Raw genomic sequence first — 26,807 nt, 5'->3', positions numbered from 1 at the left:
AATGTGCTGTGAATCTATTGCCTGGAAGTTGTAAACATCTGAAGTTCAACCATATTTGAGTAATGCATTTACTAGAAAGTCATGAAATATTTCTGTTGTGAAGAAAAGTCCCCTCATTCCTGCCTAACTATAACTGAATCTCATAAATAATTCATTTTAGACTGTGACTAAGCATAAAAATAGTCAACTGCCATGACTTCATGAAAAAGATACAATCTGGAGAATAGGACATTTTCGTATGTGATTAACCATAGCTTTTGCAATCAATTTCATGATAAGAATACAAATTCTGCTGGTCCTGATGTCTAGAGAGGAGCACAGCGAAACTTCTTACATTGCTCTTTATGGGACTGCTGTTGGTGACATGCAGAAAGCTTTTGTTACGGGTTAGCTTTTGTCTCCTTTCCCAGTATTGCTGTTGACAACAATCAAGTTCTCAAAACAGCTTATTTGCCTCTGTTAATAAATTAGGTTTTAACTACTAATTTGCTTCAGGCACTTAACTACAAGCCAGACTTCAGACGCTTGGGCAACGAATTTCTTATTGATTTATTCTTGCCTAGAGGTGCTCCCTCTCACCACGGTAGTTTGGATCCATGGCATGCGCACCACATCTTGTGGCGCTGCGCTTGCCTTCCCTGGAGGTTGCGTTCCTGGATTGGGGTTTCCTTTGACAAAGAGCATCCTCCTCTTCATGCAAACGAAGCAAGCGATAATCCTATTGATATGAGGAAATTACTGGTAGGATTATGGGAGGAGGTGGGTTTGCATTAAGGTCTCTTACCTTAACACCATCCATGAGATAAAGTTGTGCAAAAGTCTTTTCCGTTGAAGTAATGTATGGATGGTACCCTTAAGACATGAAAGCATGTGAGGGGAAGAATCTTACTTGTACTGTTGTTTTTTTGGGGAAAAATATGAGTTGGTAGACATAATCACACGAACAAGGCCAAGATGAGGTTTACCCATTATCTATCTTTGTCTAGCATAACTTTAGGTTTCCACTGTTTAGTATATAGGGCCTTAGTCTTGCTCTGTGGACTAGAAAACATGGATAGGTGCTGAATTCAGAGAGTGCCTCTGCTGTTGTGCTCTTATGAATGCAGATGTTGGTTCTTTATAATCATCTGAGGATTTCTGTTTGACAAAGGTTTAAAAAATTTTTGAAAACACTCTCTTTGCAGGACGTGATTGGCGGAGCGCTGATTTCGGCCGTGTTGCTGGTGCTCTTGTATCCTGCGTGGGACTTCATCGATCACCTGCTGTTAACGAGTCCCTTCTGTCCGCTGCTGTCCATAGCTGTGCCTCTTGTCCTGTGTTACAACTACCCCAAACTAGACTACTACAGCCCTACCAGGGCAGACACCACCACTATCTTAGGAGCAGGAGCCGGAGCGACTGTGGGATTTTGGTTGAATAACCAGTACGCAGCACCAGCTTACACCAGTGAAAATTTTCAGCTGGGGTTTCCTCTGATCACCGGTACGATACTCATGGTTGTGCTAGCCCGGTTCTTCGTGGGGATCTGTATTATTCTCCTGACGCGCCAGCTCATGAAAAACGTGGTCCTCGGCATGCTGTGCTATCGATACAAGTTTCCCATTGGGGATCTAGAAGCCAGGAGACGACTGGAAGTTGAGGTGCCCTATAAATTTATAACGTATTCTTCAGTTGGCTTCAGCGCTACAGTGATTGTGCCGCTACTGCATCAGTTATTAGGATTGATTTGAGCCCAGTTCCTTAAAAAAATAATTCCTGGCACCACCATTTCAGAGATGCAATAAGTTGTTCCAGGCTGGTAACTTGACCGAGAAGCGTTTTGTGCCCTTCTGCACTGGCCTAAAATAGCTAATTGTGAAGATTCACGGGGATAGCTGTACGCAGATAACCCAGGGTTAGAAATCACGGACTCTGCTGTGGCCCCACGCTGAGACGTGACAAGCACAGGGTACGGAGCCGAGCTCGCTGCCGGCGAGGTCGCTGCCGGGGACGGCCGCGCTGGGGAGGACAGCGCGGCGCCCCGCAAAGAGCTGGTGATCACTGTACTTGTTGCTTGTCACACCGTCTCCTGACAGCACGGCCAGCCTTGGCGATGTCGGTGCGTACGGTTTTACCCATCGCAACTCTTTCTTTTTTTTTTTTTTTTAAGAGAAGAAAGAAAAATCGAACCCAAAACTTCTGAGTGATTTATGACAAATTTATCTAGAATACTGATGAGAAAACCTCCACCAGCAGACCCTTTACCCACGTACAATTTAACAGAGTTGTTACCGCAGAACGGAGGACTGTTGAGCTCTGATTTAGTCTCCCACCAAGAGGAACGGGGCGAAGCCTCACTCACCTGCCGGGCTCCTCTGACGATCAGTGTTCGTAAACTGCGGTATGGGAAATGCTGAGTGACTGTAATGTCAGTTCAGGTGACTATAATGTCTGGTGAGGATAAAATGCCATAATTTTCTGGTGCTACACAGCATTACAATTGGTCTTCCATGCGTCTTGCAATCCTGTGTATAAACTTGTAGAGTAGTAGTTCAGGAATGTTCCTAGGAGCGTCGCTGCTGTAACTTTCGGGCTGCTTATTTTAAAACTATATCTACAATTGGACCATTGAGCTGTTGACAAATACAGCGGTGACTGTGGTCTGCTTGGCTAGGAAAAGAAAATGCAACATTTTCATATTACGACTGCAGAGCTTCAAGCATGGCCTGTGTGCCTTTTCCTGACAGAACGGGTAGTAAAATCAGCATTTTAAGCACATACATTGGTGTTCTTGGGCTACAAAAAAATTAACTTCAAGAATATAAAGGAGGTGCATTTCTACCAGTTGACTATTTGTATAAAATAAAATCAAGTTCAAAAAATTGAGCTGAAAGTTTTGTCTGAATAGCTGTAGTCGTGCACCTGCGAGAGCAGTGTGATTTTAAAACAAGGTTAGTAATCTCCGTAAGAAATGCGAGCAGAAATGTTAAAAATGTGTAGATTTGCACAGGCCATGGTTAAACTGTTTTAAATTAGGGTGTGCGGACACGTCTGTCTCTGCACGTGAAGGCAGACAGCTTGAATGGATTTTGCAGCAGGACGCGTGCAGCCCGCGCGCGCCGGTGGGCGCTGGCCTCTGCCCCCGCAGCCGGCGGCAGCCCGCCTGGCTCGGGGCGCTCGGTCTCCCTCTTCCCGCGCTCCGTAAACGCTGCGGTGCTCAGGGCTTAGCTTAAAAACCTTCCGGGAAGGGGGCCCTACGACGCGGAGCCGCAAGGCAGTGGCAGATCCGAAGCCCTGCGGAGGCACCGTATTGCAGCGAGCGGGACCGAAAGGGGGAAAACGTCGTGCGGCAGGTGGAGCCGCCGTTGCGCGGGGCGGAATGGGTCCGTCTCGGGCAAGGCACAGCGCGACGGGGGCAGGCGTGCGCTTTTACCTGCAGATTTCTGCTCTGAATCGCAGCTATTTTCTGCTATGAAAAATTTATAAATTCTATATAAGTGCTTGGATTTATGAAGTATGCGCACAAATATTTTTATCTTTTATAGTATTCACCTGCATGTGATTTATGCAGTACATGCAGACTGTACTTCGTTCAGATTTTAAAATATACATCTTTTTCAAAGTTTTGGTGTGTTTCTTTGTTCATTTTGTATCCTCTTGTAAATGATAGATAAAACGGGAGTGACTTGCAGTTCAGAAAGTTTCCCAACTGCAACAAATGAATAATCTCCTAATTTAGACTGGTGGTGTTTGATGTAGATGAAGACGGGGAATTGTTCTGGTGTGAAAGATCTGAGCAAGAACAGGAAAACCTGGGAGGACACTGTGCAAAGGGCACTGAAAGGCAATGAAAACCTTTTCAGTTCTAATTACTTGCCTCACGCTAGACAAGAAAATTGTTAATATTTGTCCTAGACACTGGAAATTCAGAAAAATCCTTCTTCCTTGTTTTGACCAGACTAAAAGCAATTAGATAGTTATTTAACTTAAACCTTGCTAACTAGCACCACTTTAAATCCCACCAACGATGTGTTGCTAAAGAGTTCCTGTTTGGCCTGAGTTGGTGATACAGATCAAGCCCCATTCCTGTTATAAAGAAAAGAGAGTAAAAATTGCAAGTATATCCCAGGACTAGCAGCAGCTTTATGTATATATAATCAAGCCACCTTCAGACCTTTTTTGAAAAAAAGTTAAAGATCACCCATCTAGTCACGCATAGTAAACAGGAAGGCACAAGTTACTGTGCCTTTAACGAAGGCAATGCTTGGGCATCTCGAATTGCCTTCACTTGCAATATCTACCTCCAATAATTGGTTAATTGGAAGCTAAATCTGATTTTAAATGAACATACGGAGCGATAGCATGCGCTCCCATAAACGGCAGAATGTATCGTGTTCAGCGAGGAGCCTAGCGAGGTTTCTTTTGAAGGGAGGCGCGCGGCTGTCGGTGCTGCTCCCTGCCGCAGCCGAGGGGGATGTGCTCAGATCGGCGCGATTGCCCCCGGCTCCCAGGCCTGCCCAGAGGCTTCCGGAGGTGCCAGCGCAGCGGCGGCCGAGACACGGGGCTGTGCTCGCAGGACGTGTTTGCAGCATGGTCCGGGGCATCCCTTTTAGCCGGTGCTCGGAGCAGCAATTGCCCTGTAGCTGCTGCTGCAGCAGGGCTGGCTGGAAGGGGCAGCTCCTCCGGCAAGGTAAGAAACGCTGCCTTTTCTATGTTTCATTAGCCTGAAGCACCAGGCCTTGCTTCAAACCAGTCTGTGTCTTTGTTATCAATGAAAATGCTCGTGGGCTCCATCCCTGCGGTTCACAGCAATTCAGTTGCCTCCATGTGTCCAGTGGTACTGTAGAAAATTAGATTTTTGCAGCTAGTTTGCTAATTGTTTTCTGCATCCTCAACACCACAGAGGCGTGAGCAGACTCCTCGTGAATACGCTTGCTCGTTTTTAGAAGTAAAGCACTGCTTCTGATGTGACCAGTGTAGGACACAGCTCAGGGACGTGGATGCATCAGCCTCGGTGGCACCGGGCTTTGGCTTCCTCTTGCCGCTGTCCTGCGTGACCTGCCCCGGGATTAGCGCGCTCCGTCCAGGCATTTCCTCTGCTGCAGGGACGGTGTCCAGAGGCGTTTCCGAGGCTCCCATCAGGGTGCTGTCAGGGGGAGCCGCAGGCTCCTCGTCCCTGGCTTGGTCCTGCCGCGAGGCTGCCCCCGGCCGAGGCGCTCACGCCACTGACGTGCTTTTGGGGCATGTGGGTGCAAATGGGCTTTTCCCGAGGACACTGACAGCGCGGCATCCTTGCATGCTGTCCCCTGAGCAAAGCCAGCAGTGCTAAGCAGCCCCCAAGTTATTGCACCCCTCTGCCAGGATCAGAAACCAAACCAAAGCCGCGGCACTTGCCTGTTTTAGCTTTCTAGCAGTAACTTTGTCAGGCGACTGGTGTCCTAATCCTTCCAAGTTTCTGTGTAAAACTGCAAGTAAGCTTTCACACTGCTATTCTAGATGGAGGTTACTTGATCCAGGGGAAGAAAGAAAAACAGAAAAACATTGTTTTGAGTTTCATTTTTAAGCCTTCTACTGTCTGGTGCAAGTTAGGAAATGTGAGCACATCTCTGAACAGGGTGCAAGTGCGATTCAGCAGTGGGTGGAATCTCTCAAATTTACCAAAAAGAACAGGGAAAAAAACCAAAAGACCCCCCCCATAACCCTGGTTTATCACTACCGAAGTCCATTACTTACTCTGCGCGCGTGTGTGCTGGGGAGCCCTCTGCTCTCCCTGGAAGAAATGGAGCCCTGCCCGTGCCTGGCTGCAGAGCCAGTCCGCGTTGCGTGATGTCCCCTGCGTCACCCTGCTCATCTTCCTGCACGCTGGGGTAGGTTTCAAGGTCGCTGGCTGGTCAGAGGTGTCACATGAAGCTGAGGTGCCGGCTGCAGCCTCCCGGCAGCTGTGAGCATTACGCCTGATGGCTCAGTTTGTTGCTCAGCCTATTCCATAGTCACCTGCCAAACAGAACAATTTAAATCACAAGTAAACGTGCTACCAACCCAGAGAGGGAATCAGTCTTGTGTTACCTGTATGTATTTACACACAACAGAGCGATTTGCAAGCACAAGATAAAACTGTAGTGGGGAGCTGGAGGTCAGATGGTCTCAATCTTTCTACTGTTCAGTATGGCACCTTTTCTCCAAAAGTATTTTTGAATCAGCACCAAAGAGCAGCAAGTATAAACCCAAAAGTCATGACCTGTATCCGGCTGAAACAAAACAATTTCCAGCAGTCGCCCAGACGGCACATTAGTACCAACTTCAGTCTTCCCACCACCAGTGCTCCAGCTTGCTGTGCTTGTGTTCAGCTCCTGAATGATGGCACACTATCCACTACCAGCAGGACTAGGCTAAAAATAATTCTTAAGTTGGGATCACTAGTGAAAAATCTGATTTCTAAATCTTCCTTTAAAAATATTAAATGTTCAAAAGATGTTCAAAAGACACCACCATTGGCAGACAGTGGTTGCTTTCTATCAGAGAACATCACTAAACCAAAGGTCAAAGAAAAATAATAAAGACCACAGTGGCTTTCTCTAGCACTAAGATGTTATATTTGCACTAAGTGTTAGATGCCTTGATTACTGACTACAACTATGAGCAAACTGTATCAGATAATTGTTATTGGGCTAAGAAAGACGAAGTCCTGCAATAACTATGCTAGAATTGTATGAGTTTTCCCACTTGTCAAGATTCACAGAAAATCCTGAGCACAACACTATAGCAAAGCTTGAATTTCAGAGCTACAGCAGCCTTGCAGATGCTGCTGCTGATGCGTGTAGTCCTGAAAGTGTTCAGCAGCTCCGAAAGAGGCTTTTTAACCTTTCCGATGATTCTGCTCTTCCGCTTTAAGCAAGTAATGGTACTTCCTGGAATAGAGCTAATGTCCTGCTGTGAAGTACTTAGGTACTGACACACAAGCAAATGGTACGGAAAAGGGGAATGCCTGATCCCTAAAAGTCTTGTTGATGCATACCACTGCCGCTCAAGCCCGTAGTGCCAATCTAATCTGGTCTTTACACTCAAAGGACAGCAAATTCACAGGAGAATTGGGACACCCAAAGAGTCAGAAGATCTTGTGCAGAGAAATGTATTTAGTGCATGGAAATATGCTTGTACTCTGCTGAAATGCAAATCTGCCTTATTGTCATCCTAATCCCCATGCATGACACACTAATAAACAGGGTTTTTTTAATACTTACCATCTGTGTTACAGATTGCTTCCCACACTGTGAGCTTGCTTGGTTACAGTTGTATAGGCATCATGGAGAGATATATCCTGCAAATGACAAGCTGGATAATCCCTTGGGAGGCTTTAAAATGCGAGTTGCAGTTTTCTCACTCTCTCTAGGCACTTGAGTCAGTTGTGCTACGTATGGCAGTATCTGTCTTCTCATTTCATGTCTGTCACGCAGAGATAACTAAAATCTACGCTTCCATCTGAGGGAACTGTAGGGTTTCCAGCTGGGTAACTCTAGTGCATTTTTCATACTAGATTAACACTTGCACCAAAAAGCCTTGCCTGCTGCCTTCCCACCTGTTAAGATTAATGACAGATCTACCATTTAAAAGCCATGATGGGTCCAGAGATAGGGGGCTGTGCAGACATGCAGTTCTTAAAACTATGATCTGATCTTATCACCACCATTGTACAATCTCTTCTTGTTTAGCTAGTAACTATAACATCCTTCTCCACCATCACCCAGTTGTCTAACCTTGGACTGTCCCCTCCGGGGATCCTAGAGGATCTGGCTCCCACAACAGAAATGAGCCACAGTGCATTGGCCTAATGTAAAATATTTACTAGTGTTAGCATGCAACATTAAAAATGGGTATAATACTGCAAATGAGCAATAGCCAACTTCATTAGAAAGCCAATAAGGAGCTAGCTTAAAAGTACTGAGTTGGCCACCCACTCAGTTACATTACACCGAATGGATATACCAAGAATTGCTGTGTCTGGATGAAGGGTCTCAGTTTCCAAGCTAGCAGAAGCTCAATGGACCAAACCCTAGCTAGCATAACTGTTGACAAAAATCCACCCAGAGGAAAACCTGATCTGTGAGGGAGTCTCGTATATTGTCAGAAGCAAGACTGGCAGAGAGATAAAACTCTGCTGTGCTGTTGGGGTTAAGAAATCCTTTGGTAGGGCTATGCGAGTGCAGCAGGGAACACACAAACCTCTGCTGACAAACATCACAGCCTCACTCAGACAAAAGCTTTCATATTTTTCAGCGCCTCATGCAGAAGACCACTGGCATACGCTCTTAAATGCATTTCCCCACTTTGGTTTGAAGCTTCAAAACCACTAGGCTTACTTCAACCATGAAAAAATTTAATTTCCCTCATCCCCTCCCCCTTTGACTTTAGAATGATAAAGGATCAACAGTTATGTCTGGAGTAGGGAAGCAGATATTACACACATCTTGCTTACAAAATAGCTCTGGTTTTCATGAAACAAGTTTATTTTCCTCCCCCAGCCAATGATGAGCACATGACAACCGTACAGAATAAAAGCTCAACTCCTTAGTTCTGCTCACATTCACTCAACATTTGCTCTAATCAATTATCTTATTTCATGCAATAAGAAAAGAATGAGATTCCTGTTATGCAGCCATAATCGGTTACAGTATGAAGCTGTGTCTGTGGAACATTTCTGATTTTGAAAACTAATCATGTGCTCTGCCATTACATTTCTCTTGTAAAACACTGGGCTTTTACCCAACTTGTTTCTTTTTTCTCCCCCTTTAAAAACATTGACGGCGCAGTCTAGTCCTAGATACCACATTCTTACATTGCAGAAGCTAGCCTAACTGCAGTGTAAAAGGAACATATTTACCAAGGAGCCAGACTATGTTTTTCTAGTTTATTAAAACATAAAAGCATAAGCGGCTGTTCCCTGCAGAGAAAGACAAAAGAGCTGAGGGTGCTGCATGTGAAAGTGGCTATCTGTAGGAGGAAGAAAGTCCTGCCTTCACACGAAAGGCTCAATATTGATCTCTAGGGCAGAGCATGGCATGGTGAGCTCAAATTTGGTGATAACATCAGGGTGTAGGACTCCAAGTTTCCCAATGCTCTGACCTTTGGCAATGATCTCAGCACAGCGACCAGGAAAGAAAGCAGAGCCTGTAAAGAAAGTGAGAGAAAAATCAATATTTCTCCAGGCCAAAGAAGTCAGTAGGCATTTAACATGGAGAACAAAGCTCTCAGTATTAAACAGTTCTCTTTGCTAAGAATGGGCTCCCACTTTCTTGCATTAACAGTTGTCATGATTGATAGAGAACGAGGAAACACTTTGAGTTAAAAATAAAATGTGAAGCCCAAAGCATGGGCATTTTTCACACTCCAGTTGTTTTGTCAAAGGTTCTCTTGTAATAGAAATTAGTATAGATGAGTAAAGTCAGAGGGATACTGAAATTAAGAACTTTTGCAGGCTTTAAGTACTATTTAACTAACACCTGAATGTTTCCCACCTTTCTGTTTAGGGAAATAAAGCATCCTGCGATCTAAGGGGTAAGTAGGAATGTCACGCTTGATTACATGTCACATAATTAGAAACTTAACCTACATTCCTCATCTGCAGAAGAGCTTTAAAGCAGTTTCATATATACTGTAAAACTGAAACAATGAATGACCCAAAGAAAGCCCCAGATCATCTTCCTCTTACTTCAAACCGAGCCCCAAGTTTTTAAATGTTATTTGGGAGTTTTTTTTAAAAAAAAGTTGAACTGACCATGGAAGACAGAGGAGCCATGGGGACTTTTTCACTGAAAGCCTTTCCTGTCTGGGAACTTATCTCTGTGTGTGTGGAGGTTACACCAGCAACATGTTCGAGCTTTGATATAGCAGCCACAGTTGCTTTTTTGTTTGTTTTTTGTTTCTGTTCTGAAGTGAGTGGCATTTTTATCTGCTAGCCCTTCAAAAGATAAAACAAAACCCCAGAACCAGAAGCAGCAGCCTCCCCCTTCTGAGTCCACCTCTTTCAGAACGCGTGTGTCCACCCGGGAACAAAACCGAGCAAAAGCAGCTTCCCTTTCCTGTGCAGACAAGGAAAGGCTCCGGCTCTGTGCAGTCAGAAAGTTTTACTCTCCTTACAATCGTGATGGTTGCTAAACATTTTCTTCCAACTTCTCTAATAATGAGGTATATAGTACAAACATCTCCAGCACTCAGTAATGGGACAGAGACTAAAAGTGATACTCCTCAAGTATACTGCTACTGCTACATTTCATCCTATCAGCTCTAGGCAGATCCTATTTTAATCTAGCTCAAACTTAGTAAGATTTAGGATGTTTTGAATGCCTTTTCCTAGAGGAAAATCATGGAACACATATGTTCTGAGGCAGGGAACGCTTCGTGGGGAAAAACAACCCCTCCCTTCTCTTTTTTTGGTCAGTTCCAGCATGATTAGAGTACTGTGATGCTCCAACAGAAATTGCATTAAACTGGAAGGAATGGGGTAAGCTTCTGCGGTCTAAGCTGAAATGCGAAGCTTATATTTTTTTGCTTCCTTCAATTATTTTCATCCTGAAAATGAGATGAGGCCTGGATGCCATCGAATTAAGGCACCCTGTTTGGGACCTCCAGCTAGCGGTGCTGCAGTGACTGCTGTGAACTGTCCCCTCAAGGGACAGAAGAGGATTAAAGAGGGCCGCTGAATCGTACAGATCCTCCTGTATCCCGAAAGCTGCCTTGGCTGTGTTTTTTTGTGGTACTGCCCTTGCACAGAGGGAGGATTCTTTACTAGCTTTCCACTCAGAAGTCTGACAAGTCAGGAGGGACAGTATCACAGAACTTCCCTTACCCCCTTGTCCTGCATCTTTTTCTCAATATCCTAAAATCTGACAAAGCATCTTCTACAAAAAGAGTGAATTATTGGGTGTGAGTCAGTTTGCATCAGTGCAGATAAGAAACATCCCTGCACTGTTTGCTTCTGTAACAGGATGAGGACAACTATAAGCTGAGGAGCTGCTTCGACGATTCAGCCTTTGGCCTGTTATCGACACTGCACTCAGCCCTTCAGCATGCTCTGGACAATGCAAAAGGATTGCAATAATTTCCTAAGGACAATCTACTCTCTGATGGCTCCAAATGCTATTAAAGACCTGGGACTGGATCAGCCCAGCACATTTTACTGCATTTACAGGGAGCTTTCTTAAAATGGCAACAGAAGGCCAAATTTAACCTCAAACCTCAGGAACATGTTCCTGATGCTCTGGACCACTAGTGGGCAAGCCCAGAGATACCTTCATTTTTAGCTCCTTAGTGGAAATAGTTCATTTAAGAACAATCTCCTGTCGGGTTTGTAGTCATAGCTTGCAGCTCCAAGAGCTGGAACACCAGTTAAGTCTCTTCATTGTCCAACTGGCTGGAAGTGCAAATTAACTCAAATGGGTACTTCAATTTTGGCAGTCTTATGAAATCTGATGGCATTGGTAAATGATCACAGTAACATAGCAGATGTTTTAAAAACTATTTTGAACGGGTATCTTTTAGATCATCCAGTTCAAATCTTAGCTATGAGTGCAAACCAACTACTTATATTGGACATACAAAAATAAAAATATCTAGACACTGAAATTTTGCTAACATGAATCTAGCCAAATAGACACTTTCCACTGCCAAACAGCAGTATTCAAAATAAGCGTTAAAATAAAACTTGACAAAACAAATTTAGAAAAGAAACGAATGCCGTACATACAGATCACACTGCAGATTATTGCTGAAAACATAACCTAAAAATAAAGTACCCTTGTAGTTAGTGGTAAAAGTTTTCCTATTTGTGAATAAAGCTTGTATTGTACCATTCATGTGAGCAGGATACAGCGACATTCTTTTAGAAGCTTGAATGTAAACTTAAACTGGCACAAGAGCAAGAAGCAAGCAAACGTTAATGTTGTCATGGAATCCCACTATAAAATTATAGGGAAAAAGAAAATAGGGCTTCAACAATACGGTTAGTGAGAAAACTGAGAGCCTGAATTGTCTATTCTTTTGAGCTGCTTAGTGCGTAACCTGGGGAAAGTTACTTTATCCTCTGGCACATTCAGTTCCAAATATATCATGACTTAACTGTTTTTAACCTGGTTTTAGACCTCTCAGTGGGGGTTTAAAATAATACTGCATTGAGTCACTCTATTGCAAAAGCAGTTCTTATCACTGTATCCTTTTAACAACTATGTGTTTTTCCTCCCTGCAGTTTGAACTACAACGCTCAGGGAGTTAATACTGAGCCACAAGTTTCTCACAGAGGCTGATTCAACCACCGAGTGTAACAAGGGGCTGGCTATCTTCAGGAGCGCTCACTTCTCACTCCCATAGCAAGGGGTAGGCCTGGACAGTCATGACTGTGAAAAAGTTTGTGTGCATAAGATACCCCTCAGCTGGACTTCATAACAGCAAGCTTGCTGAAGTAATTGGTGTCAGCACCAATTACTGGACTTCCTAGAAGGAGAGTACTACAGGCACCAAGGTTAGTCATCCAGCAGCCAAACCTTTCTGAGTATTTGTTTTAGTTCTAAAGCGGTGGCCTCTGAGGAGCTAGAAGTGACACGGTGACTACAGGTGCTACAGATGGCATGCTTCCTGTAAGAGCTAAAACACACTATGTAGGTAAAACAAGTTATGTTTTTTAGAATTTGGAAACAATTATTGCTACCTATATTTTTCCTTTTTTTAAGTTCGTAGGGATGATTTAAGTTTCTAGGAATGAAAAGAACAAATTATTGAAGGCAGTTTCCAAGATCGGCGCAGCTTCCCATAGAGCGAAAGAAACATTCAGTTTTAGGCACAAGAACTGCTCTGCTATCCAGGCGTCATCAGTCGTCAGGCTGCCGGTCAGAAGTTAGGTAGAACGGGGAGAGAGGTGGGGGGATTTGAAGCTGTACCAATCCTCACATCCAAAAGTACTGAATTTCCCTAGAAGGTAAACTTCATAAGTTCTCTAGCATTTAACTAAATTATGTATATTTATAATAAATTTTGAAAACTGTTGGCAATTCAACACATTATACTGGAAGCCATGAAACTGCTATGTGATAATGCTATCAGGTGAAATGCTAATTTAGCTAGAACCTGAACACTGATAGAAATTTATCCCTTCTTAACATGAACAGACCAAGGATTATGGTACAGCTTCATGATACGACTGCACTGAACTGGAGGCTTCCCACCAGCAAAAGGTGGGGGGCTCTCCACTCACTGCTCCCCTGTCCCTGCTCCTTAGCAGCTAATGCCAGGTAAATTGCATCACCTCACTAGTGAGGTGAATACTCCTCAAATACTCCAGAATACTCCTCAAAGCATTAACTTTTTGTAGGGTTACTTTTCTGCCCTTTTAGTGAGCTGAACTGGCTCACGGCATGCACAGATCTGTGCCAGAGCTGCTCAAGGTAGGTGATAGGAGAGCGTGGCTGGGAGAAGAGAGCAGAGCAGGCCAAGCTGCTGACTGAACTCAAGCCTGTACCATGAAACCATACATTCACTCCGGCTCTGACTATTCTGCTCCAGGCTACGCATTAGGCATTCAGCCATGTTTTCAGTCTTGTACGCAGCAATCAATGCTGGAAAATGACCATAATGTTATTTATCTTACTTTGAGGGTCCTTGCAGAGTGAATATGTAAACATATAATTGATTTCAAAGAGGAACACGTAGTTCCACAAAGTGCAGGAAACAGGACTCCCAATCACCTTTTCATCTTAGTTATGCTAACCCTGAAATGTTTCTTACTTCTCAGTGCAATCACTTGTCTGCATGGTATTTTGCAGACATGGCACTAACGTGGTATTATTTCATGACTGGAAGAAATCAGACAATAAGCAAATAGAAAAGAAAGAACCTGTTAAAAGCTTTAGGATCCGCATCTGTTCAACTAACGTCTGGTTCTTGCACCAAAGGAACGTAAGCTAAGGAATGGCCTTACAGATAATTTATGAAGTCTGGTTAATAACAAAACTGTTATTATGATAATTGCTGCACTAGGAAATGCTGCTAAGTTTATCCATGTTTGTCAAAATGGCCTCCAGACTGCATCTAGCAGACAGGGCATCTGGAGGCTTCCTAATCTTAGTAACTCTCCCTTTGACCAAATGTGTGGTAAGTGAAGGAGATTGGCTGAAGCCTGAAATTTGGTGTTTGTCCACATATCTCTGCAAAGGCACCAGAACTTGGAGTGAAGGTAAATTTCAGATAAAAAAACACAGATATTGCAAGGAAACCACATAAAGAAACAGATAAAACTCAGAAGGACCAAAGATCACTGAGAAAAGAGGGAAAAAGAGATGCAAGCTTTTTGTAGCAGGGGGGAGTGATTTGACTGAGGGACCAACCAAGATTAGAAAAGGTGAGCTGAGCTGGAAGAACCTCACTATGCAGAGGACAAGTCAGGAGTTAAAGAAGAACCTGGGCAACCCATAGAACAGGACAACAAACCAGAAAATGCATCAAAATAACCAGGAAACAAAGGTAAGGAAACTTCTTCCTGCTTTGTGTGTTTCTTGTATTATCAAGTAAATGGCAACAGTGTTTTAGACTTCTAGCAAAACTTGTGTAGTGTGTTGTGGACTGGACTATCACATTACCTCTTGCAGCAAAGTATAAAACCTTGGAGTGAGATTCAAGGCCCTATGAACGACGTATGCTTACACTACTGGCATGTATGGGGAGCCAGGAAAAAAAATGCACCGACTGTTGTCTTGTTTGAATAAATTGCACTACAAGCTGAAGCCCAGCACTCTTAATTCTATGATACTTCCAATTTCAAAGTATAACTTTATTTAAGTCCTGATGTCAAAATGAATCCAAAGGGCACCTTCCCCCCAAAAGTTAGCAGCAGTGACCTGCAACTTTTGAGCAGGAACTCAAAGTTGACAAATCTTCCTTGTACAGTATGTCTATGTAATGTCCTCAGGAACTGTACAGGTGTGAAGAGCAGACAAACATGTTTCCTAAAAAGTTTTCACTAGTCAAGTAGTCACCAAAGCTCACCTGAAGGGCACCATTATCAATAAGCATGCTAGGAACTGATTGCCTTTGTTGCTGGTGCAATTGTATTGAAAGTCCACCCTAGTAGATCTGGTTGCTTGCATCATCAAGTACATCAAGAGCCAAAAGTCAATGAAAAATTGCAATTTGCTATTCCATACACTTTAAGGATAACACATTTATTACTCTTGATATAGTTAATCCTTTCTGCTCTGCACACAAACCTATTTTGCTAGGATAATTTCAAAAGATGTAGGTACAAATAGTACTTCAGTAAACTTCACCTTGAAATCCAGTCAGAGATCATATTGTATAGGTCTCTATCAGCAGGGACAATGTCAGAGGAAGCCAGAAGGTTTGGCAATGGAAATCCACCTTTTAATATGTCAGCATTATAATTGGTAGTTACAAGAGGGGTAGGGTGAAACACAATATACATTCCTAAAGAAGAGATTCCAAAGCCAGTCATGTCTTAGGCTGACATACTACACACAAGCAACAGACAAAAGCCACTTCTCGTGGCTGCAAGTAAAAATTTAATTTCCAATGTTCAGTGATGTAGAAATAATACCTTTAATTAAAGCTTCTGTAGCATGTCCTCAAAATCTGTAATTGCCTTTCTGAATTCAGGCAACAGGGCCACTTTGATTGCTTTGGGGTAATTCTTTGGCCAGTAATCCAATAGAGCATGTAGTCTTTAGCACATTTTCTGGCTAATTGACCCTCAAAAAACTCAGAGTTCCCTGCACTCTTTGTTGTCAAACACCTTGCACAGTTTCTTTTCTCTACTCTATGTTCCCTCCTTTTCAAAAAGAAATAGATTAAAGTAGTATTATAGGCCTACAGTTGCACTAAGCCTTAAAACCTCCCCATTCGTTCCCATAATTTGAAGGAACATCGGAAGCTGAAGCTTAAGAAGGTAACAGAGCAGAGCTCATGCGGCCTCTGAAGTCTTTCATCTTAATTCTCATTCCCCTTAGTCACTCCAGCTGCCCTTTCACTTCCTCATCTTGACTCACCTGTTGAAGTATTTTACCTGTGCTATGTCATATGGAAATTAGTTTTGTGAGGCTAGTGGTTATTTTTCTTTTTAGGAGTAGGTTCTTCACACTTTAGACAGATATACTCAAATACAAAGTAACAATACACTATCAGAGGAGTCAGTATTTTAAAAGGCAACCACCTTCTCTTGTGCATGCATGCAGTACATTCAGACTCCCCAAACCTTATGCAACATGAACTACATAGACCTCTAAATCGCATTTTATGGGATGATTCACCTTAAGGTCCTTTTTAAACCATGGAGATCTCAAATTTTGCATGATTTTGAAACACACTCTGAGAGACCAGTTGCTCTTATACATTGTCAGCAGTTCCCTCCCTATGCCCACTCTCACATCCAGAGAAAACATGTTTGGGGCTGAGTGGGATATTCATCAGTTCTAGTTTCTTGGTTTGGAACTCTTGAGAAAAGCCTGGCCAGAACCTCCACCTGCCAAATCACACCTAATGGTAATGACACGGCAGGAAATAAGATAATTAACATTTGAAAAGACAAAACAGCTGTATGATATGAATGAATAGATTCAGAGCCTGCTAAGGCTCTCTTTAAAGGACATCTTTCTTTCTGATTTCTTCTTACATTTTTTCGTAAGCCTCCATAAAAAGGGCATAGTAGAAAAGGGCAAAGGGACAATTCTTTACCTGGACAGATACTCTGTATATCCCAAAATGGAGTTAAATATTAGGGTTCTTGGTGCCACAATGAGGCCAGGAACTATGCAGAATCATCCACAAATTTGCAGTGATCAGTGAATTAATCATCTTTGCACATTGCAACCAAGTCAAGGGCTGCATTTTTATTAATTTGTGCCTCAAGGAGGGTATGAGGCAAACTAAGTAAATTTTTATATTTTGTAAGAACCCTCTATATAATTCTACAATTGAATATATTCTTCTCTGTATTTGACTATATTTAAGAATATTTAGGTTCGACAATACTGTTTTACAAACATAAATTTACAATACACATCTCTGTAATAATATCCTCTATTCTGGTTTGTCTGCAATTAAAAAGTACAAACAAACAAAATGCCCTTTTTGTAAATATTTTGCCTTGATAAAATAAGTAATGTTTAGCAGACTATGTCCTGTTCATCTCATTACTTGTACAATACCTGAAGTAACTTTTAGCTGTAATGAGGGTGAAGTAACCATAATACTGCTTGGGCCTACAGTCAGTTGTTAGAATTTTATGTTAAGAAAGTGTGTTGCAGTGATGGACTGGGGACTGGTATATCTAGCAAATTTTCACCCCTGAATGCAGAGACAGACGCTGATTTTTAGCCTAGTTTTATTTCTAATTCTTGCTGTAGAGCTCCCCAAGAGGAGTAACAGAGGATGTGTGTGGGTGTTGCTGGGTGCCCTATTGTAACCAAGTCAGGAAGTGGCTTAAGGAAGGCAACAGGTTTACAGCTCCTGTTTATTCTTCTGTGTTGTACCTAGGATTACAGTACTGTCAAGGTCATTTAAGATTATGTGGGTAAAAGCACTGTGTTCCTGCCTCTCCCAGTGGAAGGTGGTATGTGTGTGTATGCTGAGGCTAAGGAAAGCAGGCATCTCAGGTCATGGATCTGGATAACAGGATTTCATGCGTTCAGTTCTGGAGTACCAGGGTGATTGTTTAAATGGTGTGAATAGAAAAACTTGTCTTGAATGGAAAACCTAGAGAGAATTCTCCCAAATTCTCTATATTTTTCTAGAAATTAGTATTTGTGTAATAAATTCATTGAGCTCAATAAATTTGCATCTGTGCAGCAGTTGTGGGAAATGGCAATTCTACACTGGAATTTAGGTGTGCTGTAAACTTACCATTACATAGCTAATCTTTGTTTTTAGGCCAGTTTTGAAACCTGGATTTATTTGGAATGTTTGTCCTGTCTAAAAGTCCCAAACCTATGCTGATATTGTGTCACAGCTATTTATAAAACTAGAGAATTCCTAATCCCAAATAAAGCTCTATTTTCTCAGATGTCCTACTATTTCACTTGAGTTAGAGAACATAAAGCTTTGAATATTAGAAAACTTAATTTCTTTCTGTTCTGAGACTGTTTTTGTCCCTCTTCATACACCTAAAAGCATAATTCACCTTTACAAACATCAGAATCTGTCAGAGACTAGGGAACAAAGAATGAATAAACCATATTCTTTATGGTAGGAGGCATAACATACTCTATATATGTATAGTAATCCAGCAGGTTTTGGCTTTAAGGCTCTAATTTCATATAGGCCATTAGAGAATAACAAGAAACAGCACTAAGTCAGTCTGTAAGTCTACTTTAGCATGTCATATTTAGTTTGTACGATGTTTATTCATTTCATGCCCTAGATCGAGCCACCCTCCCTTTCCAACACCCTGACATTACTCACTCAGAGATAGATACAGCCACCTGATGTTATGCTTTCATGGCTACCACATTTCATGCCTTTTAGAAGATGGCTTAACAAACTAGCATGGAATAGTACATAATTAAACTAAGAATTTCAGCAGTCACTAAAACTGTTAGTCATTTAGTTTTTAGCAACTAAGATTTCACTTACAAATCGAAGCCTTGTGGTTTAAGAATATGGCTACCCCGCTAGGAATGCAAATGCTCAAACCTGTTAAGCGTGAGCCAGCTTATGACCAGAAGCAATACAGGGTCTATAACAAATATGGTTATTCTGCTTCTCAGCCCAACTAAGGAAGTTCTGTGACCAGCAGATGTACTAGGCTTAGCCTGCACTAGCTCAGCATTTCTTTGCTACCTTCTGTTTTGTAATACATATGCCACAAGAAAAGGTAAAGTCAATTCTTCTACCATGGGCATGAGAAACACCAGTCTTAGGATTCTGCATTCATGCTGGTGTAAAAGTTTGAGCTGAAATCTTGCAAGCTCCTGTTTAAATATTCATTGTATTAATAATCGAAAGAAAATGTATATCACAGTAAATCTGAGGCACTCTTCCTCTCTCGCTGCATCACAGTTCAAAAATCAAAGCAAATCAGAGAAATGCTTAACTCTTGAATCTTGCAGTAATGTCATGCTGAGCGTGTCCCCTCAAGCCCCTCGCATTCCTGTGGGCCTTGGCGATGAGAACGGATGAACTCTAGGCATGACGTGGAGCTCTGTTATCAGCCAGCAAACCTGGGGCTGGTGTCCCCAAACATCAATTTTGCAACACAGCCAGCCTGCAGTATCTCTCTGGATATCTATGGAAACCAATGCATATGTGGGAAAAGGTCTTCACAGGTTCCTAAAAAAATACCAAACCCCTTCACTTAAGAAAAAATACAGCCCAAACGTATGACACTGGGCATAAATAAAACTCAAATTATTTGCACCCCAACCCTCAACTCTGTGAGATCGCTGACACAGTCCCTGTTCACTCAGAAAGGAGACTTGTAATTTGCTATTTCTGCTTACTGACTTGGATGAATCATCTCTTTTCTAGAGATGGCTTTTCAACAGCTATATTGAAAAATATAATTTCTAATTAAGAAGTAATTTTCTATTTCAAAATGTAAGAGTATAGACAACAAAAAGAGTAGTGACCTAATTCTATACAGTATAATGTAAGCTGTGCTTTTTAAACTCTTGATGCAAGGAAGATTTTTATCTATTAGACTTGCTGTGATGTATGATTAAAAAAAGATAGTTGCCTTTGGGGAAAAAAGAATTAAACTCAGAAGAGGCCTCCACAATCAAGGAACAGCGGAAAAGCACAGCCTAAATGGCAGGGAGAAGATATTAGCATCTTGAGCTCAGAAACATGAACGCTAACATTTTAGATGATTCTGTCAGTTGACAGAAAATGGTAGAAAATGAAAAGTCTAAACTCTGTCAGGAGAAATGTTACTACTATTTGGAGCATTCCTAATCTGTCAAAAAAATGCAGTGGGAAGGAAAATATGGTAATCTTAATTATTTAGTACTTGGAAAAAGAGGAAGATGTAAGAACTTTATTTGTAACTCTCTGCAAATTGACTGACACCCCCCCCCGAATCCTGTAGTTTCCATACTTTTTTTTTCCTCCCACTGTTATACCATGGGAAATATACTTCTAAATGAACCAATTCAAAGTACAGTTTCTCATCTGAAATAATGGTCTGAATTTATCTGAGGAAAAATGTCGTCTTTGTTCTCTTCTTGAACTTTTTTATTTCACATGTGGGGGAAAAAGTGTCTGTCAAACATAAGTTGTTGATGAAAATTTAAAAGACAAAAAAAGTTTAAGCCTGTCAAACCTTTTATTGTCCCATGCTGTGCTGAAATAACATACTTTTCTGTCTACCTGATAAGTCTTTTTTGGGGATAAACTTTGTGCAATCTGATTATACCTGAAGGGTATCAGGAAGACACATTCAAAAACTTTCAGAAGAGGAGTTGAAATGACCACTGGAATGGAAAAAGCCCTCATCAAACCCTCTAACTTCTGATATCCTTTTTTTTTTCCATAGTAAATGTAACAAAGCTAATGAAAAGAGACTTATTTCCAGAAACCACTATGGTTCAGCACACTCCTGCATACTTTCTTAATGCCCTTCCTCCTGACAGTCTTTGGACTGCTTGTTTGGCACAAACTGTCCCAGTGCTGCTTGGCATACCTGCTTCCCTTCCGATAGCCAAACACCTCTGAGATGTCCAGTGATACAGCTTGCTGTCCAGTTCTGATAAATCAGGTTTATCCGGAGAAACTCCAGACATTGTAAACTCCCAATTTGGCTAATTAAATAAAATAAGCAACTCTTCTGTATCCTATCTTTGCCAGCTACCTTCCTGAGCGTTAATTCAATTACAGTCAAATTTGAAGCCTCAACACTGGCATAGAAGATAGTTGTTAGGGCTGAAACAAACCTGGCCTCAGTTTGTAGGGACTTAGCGCCTATAAATTGGAAGTCCTGTATCCACAGGAAGGAAATAAAGAGCAGAGATAACAGACAATTAAAGGGACATGAAATCAGCAGCCACACCCATCTAATTAGAGAACTTAATTTCATTTTGAATTCTTAGAGCTGTATTTCTTGTAACTAAGCTTTCTTGATGCTGCAGGGGACATTGCTCAAGAGAAAAGGATGAGAAATTATTTGGAAATTTATAAGATTTTAAATAAATGGCCAACACTGGGAAAGCCATGAGAACTAGTGACAAATACCTAATTTTGCAGTATGCGAAAAGAGGAAGATGTGAGAACTTTGTCTGCAGCTCTCTATGAGTTGACGTGACACCCAGCTCCCCACATCTTGTAGTTTCCATACACTTACAGTTAAGGCATCATAATGATCAGTGCTGGAACTCCTAAAAAGCTGTGCAGAATTAGGGTAATATGTTTAAAAGTATTCAGGCATTTAACTTGCACTAAAATAATTCAGATTTAAAAAGAAACGGTCCTATCTCTTAGTGCTGTTGGTGGAAAACACCCCCCGCCCCCCCCCCCCCGAACTATAGGAGTGGAAGATTGGGAATTCCACAAGAACAATTTATTAGATAAACATCAGTATTAATTCCCCAAAAAAACCCAACAAACTGTGAACAATTTGGGGTAGATCCTACCTATATTCAGTGGTGAAGTAAAAGCAGTCAAAAATTAGAAAAACTACTTAAAATGAGAGAAACAATTGCTCTTCATAAAATCTAATTAATATCAGTGGCTGAAAACTCATCAAGGAAACTGAAGAGACTGGAGAAGATTAATTAACTGGCAGCAATAAGGACAGTGTTAAAAATCTTTTTAAGAATATCAGAAACAAATCATAGGTGGAGATATTTTCATTTATTAACAAGATTGATTGAATTTTTTAAGTGAGATAGAAAAGGCACAAGTTTTAAATAAATATTTCTTTTCTTCATCTGAAAAAAAAGAGTAAGGTATTCTTGAACATAATGAGGTGTCTTCCAGTCCACCGACAAACTGAAGATAATGTTTGGTTACATCTACCAGGAATAGGATGTTTTTGTGATATACTAGGGGTCTTAGGCACCAGAACTGTAAATTCTCAAAGCAAATATCCTCCCTCCTGATGTTAATTTACAATAACAGTACTGGGGAATTCCATAATTCTAGAAAAATGTTAATGTTGTGCCAGTACTCCAAGACGGATAATCAAGATAACCGTAAAGTAGTGATTGTGACACTGAACCTGAGTGACAAAAAAAATTATTTGGGAATCAGCAAACGTGAAACGCAGAAGACTTAAATTCAATCAATTACCAGCTCACATATTTTATGGAAAACAGATGTTGTCAAACAAATTTGATTCTACTCTTTCAGATTACACATTTGTTATATAAATGCAATTGCAAGGATGCAATGGCATCTATAAAGTATCTGTTTTTGAATGCCCATTAAATGGATTAAGAATTGGCTGATATTTTCTAAAATGTCACAAATGATGTTTTGAAGCTTCATACTAAGCACATTTCCTTTAGTTATCTATGAGTAAATATACAAGTATTGACATTCATGAATGATGCAATGGTTGCCAAGACAGGAAAGTAGAAGGCCAGGATTGCCATTGACAGTAACCAAGTTAGAGTTCATTAAAACAAAACGGTATTAATGATGCCAAATTCAACACAGGCGCTAAACATCTGTGTGTATTACAATCTCCCAATTTAAACTGATCACAAGAGATAGATGCATGGGCTCAATTCTGTACACATAACTCAGAATTAGTCCCAGACTTCCCTCCTCTTGTGTCTTGTGAATTGAGGTCAACTTTAAAAGGAGATTTAGGTTGTGATTTGTTGTATAATTATTATTGTAAAAGCAAATGTTTATTGATGTTCTTAGTTATGGAGATAACTATTACACCTCTAATTTCACAGCTAAACCTTATTAGATGAGAAGCTATTACTATGATTTACTGTGGAATTAAAATTTTCTACACTTTACCACACCTTTCATTTAATTAAATAAGGGCAGTAAAAAGAAAGGAGTGCAATCTCAATCTCTCTCTCTTTCTTTCTCTTTCTCTTTCTCTCTTTTAAGACAACTGTCAATTAGTGAAGGAAGCACAACTAAGTATGCATTCTAGCTGAATACAAACTGGCTGATTTCCCAGCCTTACTAAGCTGTTGATTACCATAAAAGAATGAATGGCATGAACTAAACATTTATTAAAAAAATGTCCAGGAGTTTAGTTGAAATTCACAAGAATTGACAACACATACACACACACACACACAAACACACACACACACACACACACACACACACACACACACACACACGACAGCTCATCACAACTTCACGCTTTCAGTAATTTTTTTTTTCACCGGAGTGAATGTTATTTCATCAAATATAAATTTTGTCATGGAAGGCAACAGCACAGACAGTGAAGCAGTCTCAATGCCCAGATTTATCACTTTTTGTGAACTTGTCAAGTTGCTTTACTTTGATTAAAACATCCCTTTTTTATAAAAAGGGATATTATTTTTCCTTTTCAAACAGTTCAATGCGCCTAATTCATTTACATTTGCAAGGCACAGAGACTCTTAAAAGGTACTGCAAAAATGGGGTTTCTTTCTTAAATAAGTGACAGTCACTCTAAATGTAGTAATGTAAAAAAGGGTAATTATACCTTACACCACTCCTTTGAAGATTGCAATACAGTATCCATTGTCAATATTTATTAAGTATAAGCCGCCTTTTTGTTCTTTTTAGCTTAAGAATTTACTATGGATCCAAATCCCTTGATTAACATCACCTTTTATGATCATGGTCCTGACCAGTGGAAGAAAACAGCCCTTTGAGATGGCCATGTAGAAGACAAGATGATCAAAATGTTGCAGAAAATTTACCCATTTCTGCAGAGATTAAAACTTGTAATTAAGAACACCTTCCACTATATTTATCAGAATGCCTCTAGTTTTCATTTCAAGTGAAATGAAACCAATTAAATTGATCTCAAAAAGAAACCAATTTTTTAAATAAAATTACCCGACATTATCTGATTAAATTGGTTGGCTCTTTCCACTCATATTTTTATTCTTTAAAAAGCTTATTTTAATTTTGTTTACCTCCTACATATACATGTCCATACTGCTCTTTACATTTTAGTAATGGTATGGTATGTAGAGAAATTGCATTACGGAACACACAAATTAAGGGGAGTGATGCAAAAATAGTACTCTTCTCAATCTATGTTTGATTATGGATGGCTTTGCTATAAAAAAAAAAAAAAAAGCAAAATGCTTTCCTAGGCCAGTAACTGTGGGATTTGCTAATGTATCAGAAAGTTCGTTCTGTGTATTTTAACAGAATAGGTAGATTTTCAGAGTTTCATCATTAAAGTTGTATAATTTGGTATATTTAGTAATAGTAAAAAAGGAACTGGTTCCATTAGTACTTTTAAGAAACTGAAAGCATTGAATGCCAAATATATGTTGAAATCCTTAAATTTAGTCACTCAAAACCCCCTCTTCCTTAAGGCCGCTCAAAACATCCCTTCTCTGTTTATTACCTAGCTCAGATTACACCAAAGAGTAGTGCAAAGGCCAGGGGAACATCACAATTTCACCCACATTTTCTAGCATCTGTACTTTTTTCACAGGTGCTGCTATAAAGGCAATAAGGCTCTGACCTTAAGGTCAAATCACAGGGCATTTAGGTGTTGGTGGAACAGAAGGGGCTTAAATAGCCATGATTTGCACATATGGACCAAATAGGAACACAGCACAGGCATTTCATTTTTCAAAATGAATTTAGAAAAGAGGCAAATATGTGCCCAATGCATCTTCTCAATCTCTTTTGTTGCTCATTCAAAACAACATTTTTTCCCCATATTACTTTCTAATAATCACTGGAAATATTTTAATCAGTTACATAAGGAATAAAAACAACTGAAGACTCAGACATTCTCTTTACACTGTGCTTCATACTAGTCTCAAGTTTGCTGAAGATCACATACAGAAGAAGTATCTGAAATCTTTCTAAAACATAATCAGTTTCATAGGATAAACCTTTTTCAGTATACAAATTTTAATTTCGAACAAGCAATTAAAAAAGTGTGCTCCATGAAAATACCTCTAAAAATCCATACCCTGTGGTGTTATCCTGATTTAGAACCTCTGAAGTGACTAGCACTGTTCCTCTACTGAATATTTCAGTATGCTGCAGTCTGTTAAGATGTTACAGGATATCTTTTTTTCACTCAGCAATTGACCTTACTCCATCATCTGCTGACATTCACGCTCTCACACATGCTTAACTGGCAGAGTGCAAAGCAAGTTTAAAAAAAAAAAACAACAACAAAAGAAGGAAAACCCAATCCCAAACTACTTTGACTTCCAACTATCTCTGCAGTCAAGGTCTTTTAAATAAGTTGGTGCAGTGACACTGCATTCACTATGGCACTAGACTATCGGCCATCTGCACTTTCACCAAGGTTAAACTCCAATGTCAGGAGAACTGCAGGGAAGCTGCGAGCCATCCCGGGAGAGCTTCTGTATCACCACTGAAACAGGAAGGTGCAGGCACTTTTTATTCTTTGTCTATAGCCAAAAGCCACAAACTGCTTATAACATATTACATATGACAAGTCATAATCCATCCTTTACACTAAAAACATTGTGGAATAACCTCATGAGAATGCAGGGATTTTAAAAGGGCATTACAAATCCCACAGCAGCAGGAATACTAACAGCACTAGGATCTAGAAATGACTTATGCACTGTGTAAGGATTATTCTTTGAGATCTTTTTTCCTGTTCTTTTTAAAGTCAGTCAGACATTATTGAAACACTATAGTATAGAATACAAAACACAGATATTTCCAGGTACTAAAACAAACTCTTGATATGTCTATTCAAAAACAAGCTACCTAACAGGCTTGACTGTCGTTTCAATGGCAGCTGAGTACCCAGCTCCTAGGGGCTCTTCTAGACCCACAGAATAAGAAGCTTTGCCCTTATCTGTTCTTTTCTTGGCAAGATGTCAATGCCTCTCACATCTTTGAATGTCAATGCATGAGGCATAAGTAACTCTGCAGCTACTATCCCCAGAGTCTTGCTTTTCTTTACCGTATTTATTACATTGTTATTTTAGGTAACAGAATAGATTACTTGCTGGTGCTTGCTCTCTTGCATTAACCTATGCTCTCTCAATAAGGCGATGTGGCCACCCTTTCTTTCTCTCTTGTATGTATGTGCACATAGACACACAGAGGAGATTCTGCACTTAAGGATGTTATTTCGATTTATGTGCAGCTCACCCTGTATGGAGAAACAAGAGGCCTGTTATAAAACTACTTGCCTAAGCAGCAAGATCAGTCTCAAAGACAGCAGAGTAAAGCTGTAAACTAAACTTAAAAAATAATAAAAAAAAAAAATAATAAAGCTGCAAACTAAAAGTTCAGGTGTAAGAAGTTATCATTTCCAGGCACGGTTAGTCAAAGAGAATGCAGTGGGTATCTGGCATTTTCATCAACTCATTCAATGAATTCCTATCTATTCCAACAACTGCTGAATTAATTCATTGCAAATAGTCCATGAAGCTCATGGCATGCACTCTACTACGAGTCTCCTTAAAAAGTTGTCAGCTCATAATTCATATAAAACTACTGAGAATAGCTCATGGAAAGACACCAATCCCATTTAGTAACTAGTGAATACTGTTTATGCCTTTTCATTCACACTGCAGTAAGGTAGCATATATAATACTAATTCTTCTCTTAGTGCCTACTGCTGACACCAATGGAAAATTCACTTCAGACTACAATGGAATGTTTGAGCTCCAGAGGAACCTCTGCTGTGCATTGCAGCT

At 40.7% G+C, this 26,807-nt stretch overlaps 2 protein-coding genes and 1 long non-coding RNA gene across 4 annotated transcripts in view; 1 reads left to right on the top strand and 2 right to left on the bottom strand.

The window, feature by feature from the left end:
- The window catches only part of SGPP2 (sphingosine-1-phosphate phosphatase 2), a 34,560-nt gene extending 30,955 nt beyond the window's left edge, over positions 1–3,605 (top strand). The window contains exon 5 of the mRNA XM_067301927.1: positions 1,185–3,605. Coding sequence (XP_067158028.1) covers positions 1,185–1,730 — 546 coding nt within the window. The 3' untranslated portion in view covers positions 1,731–3,605. The remainder of the gene's footprint in view (positions 1–1,184) is intronic.
- Positions 2,568–7,352, bottom strand: LOC106485905 (uncharacterized). The gene is made up of 4 exons (XR_001292808.2): positions 7,221–7,352; positions 5,713–5,973; positions 5,374–5,485; positions 2,568–2,649 (listed from the first exon to the last, which is right to left on the bottom strand). It is a non-coding gene; the product is annotated as an uncharacterized lncRNA (long non-coding RNA).
- Positions 7,353–8,870: 1,518 nt separating this feature from the next.
- Positions 8,871–26,807, bottom strand: part of FARSB (phenylalanyl-tRNA synthetase subunit beta) — a 41,477-nt gene continuing 23,540 nt past the window's right edge. The window contains exon 17 of one of the 2 annotated variants that reach the window (XM_067301925.1): positions 8,871–9,144. In XM_067301925.1, the coding sequence (XP_067158026.1) occupies positions 8,993–9,144 (152 nt within the window). In that variant the 3' untranslated portion in view covers positions 8,871–8,992. Of the gene's footprint in view, positions 9,145–18,129; positions 19,256–26,807 lie in introns of those variants that run through there. The other variant, XM_067301926.1, reaches the window with a different exon arrangement.

Source organism: Apteryx mantelli, chromosome 9 (assembly GCF_036417845.1).
Source record: "Apteryx mantelli isolate bAptMan1 chromosome 9, bAptMan1.hap1, whole genome shotgun sequence".
Lineage (NCBI taxonomy): Eukaryota > Metazoa > Chordata > Aves > Apterygiformes > Apterygidae > Apteryx > Apteryx mantelli.
This window is presented reverse-complemented; position numbering and strand designations above follow the sequence as displayed.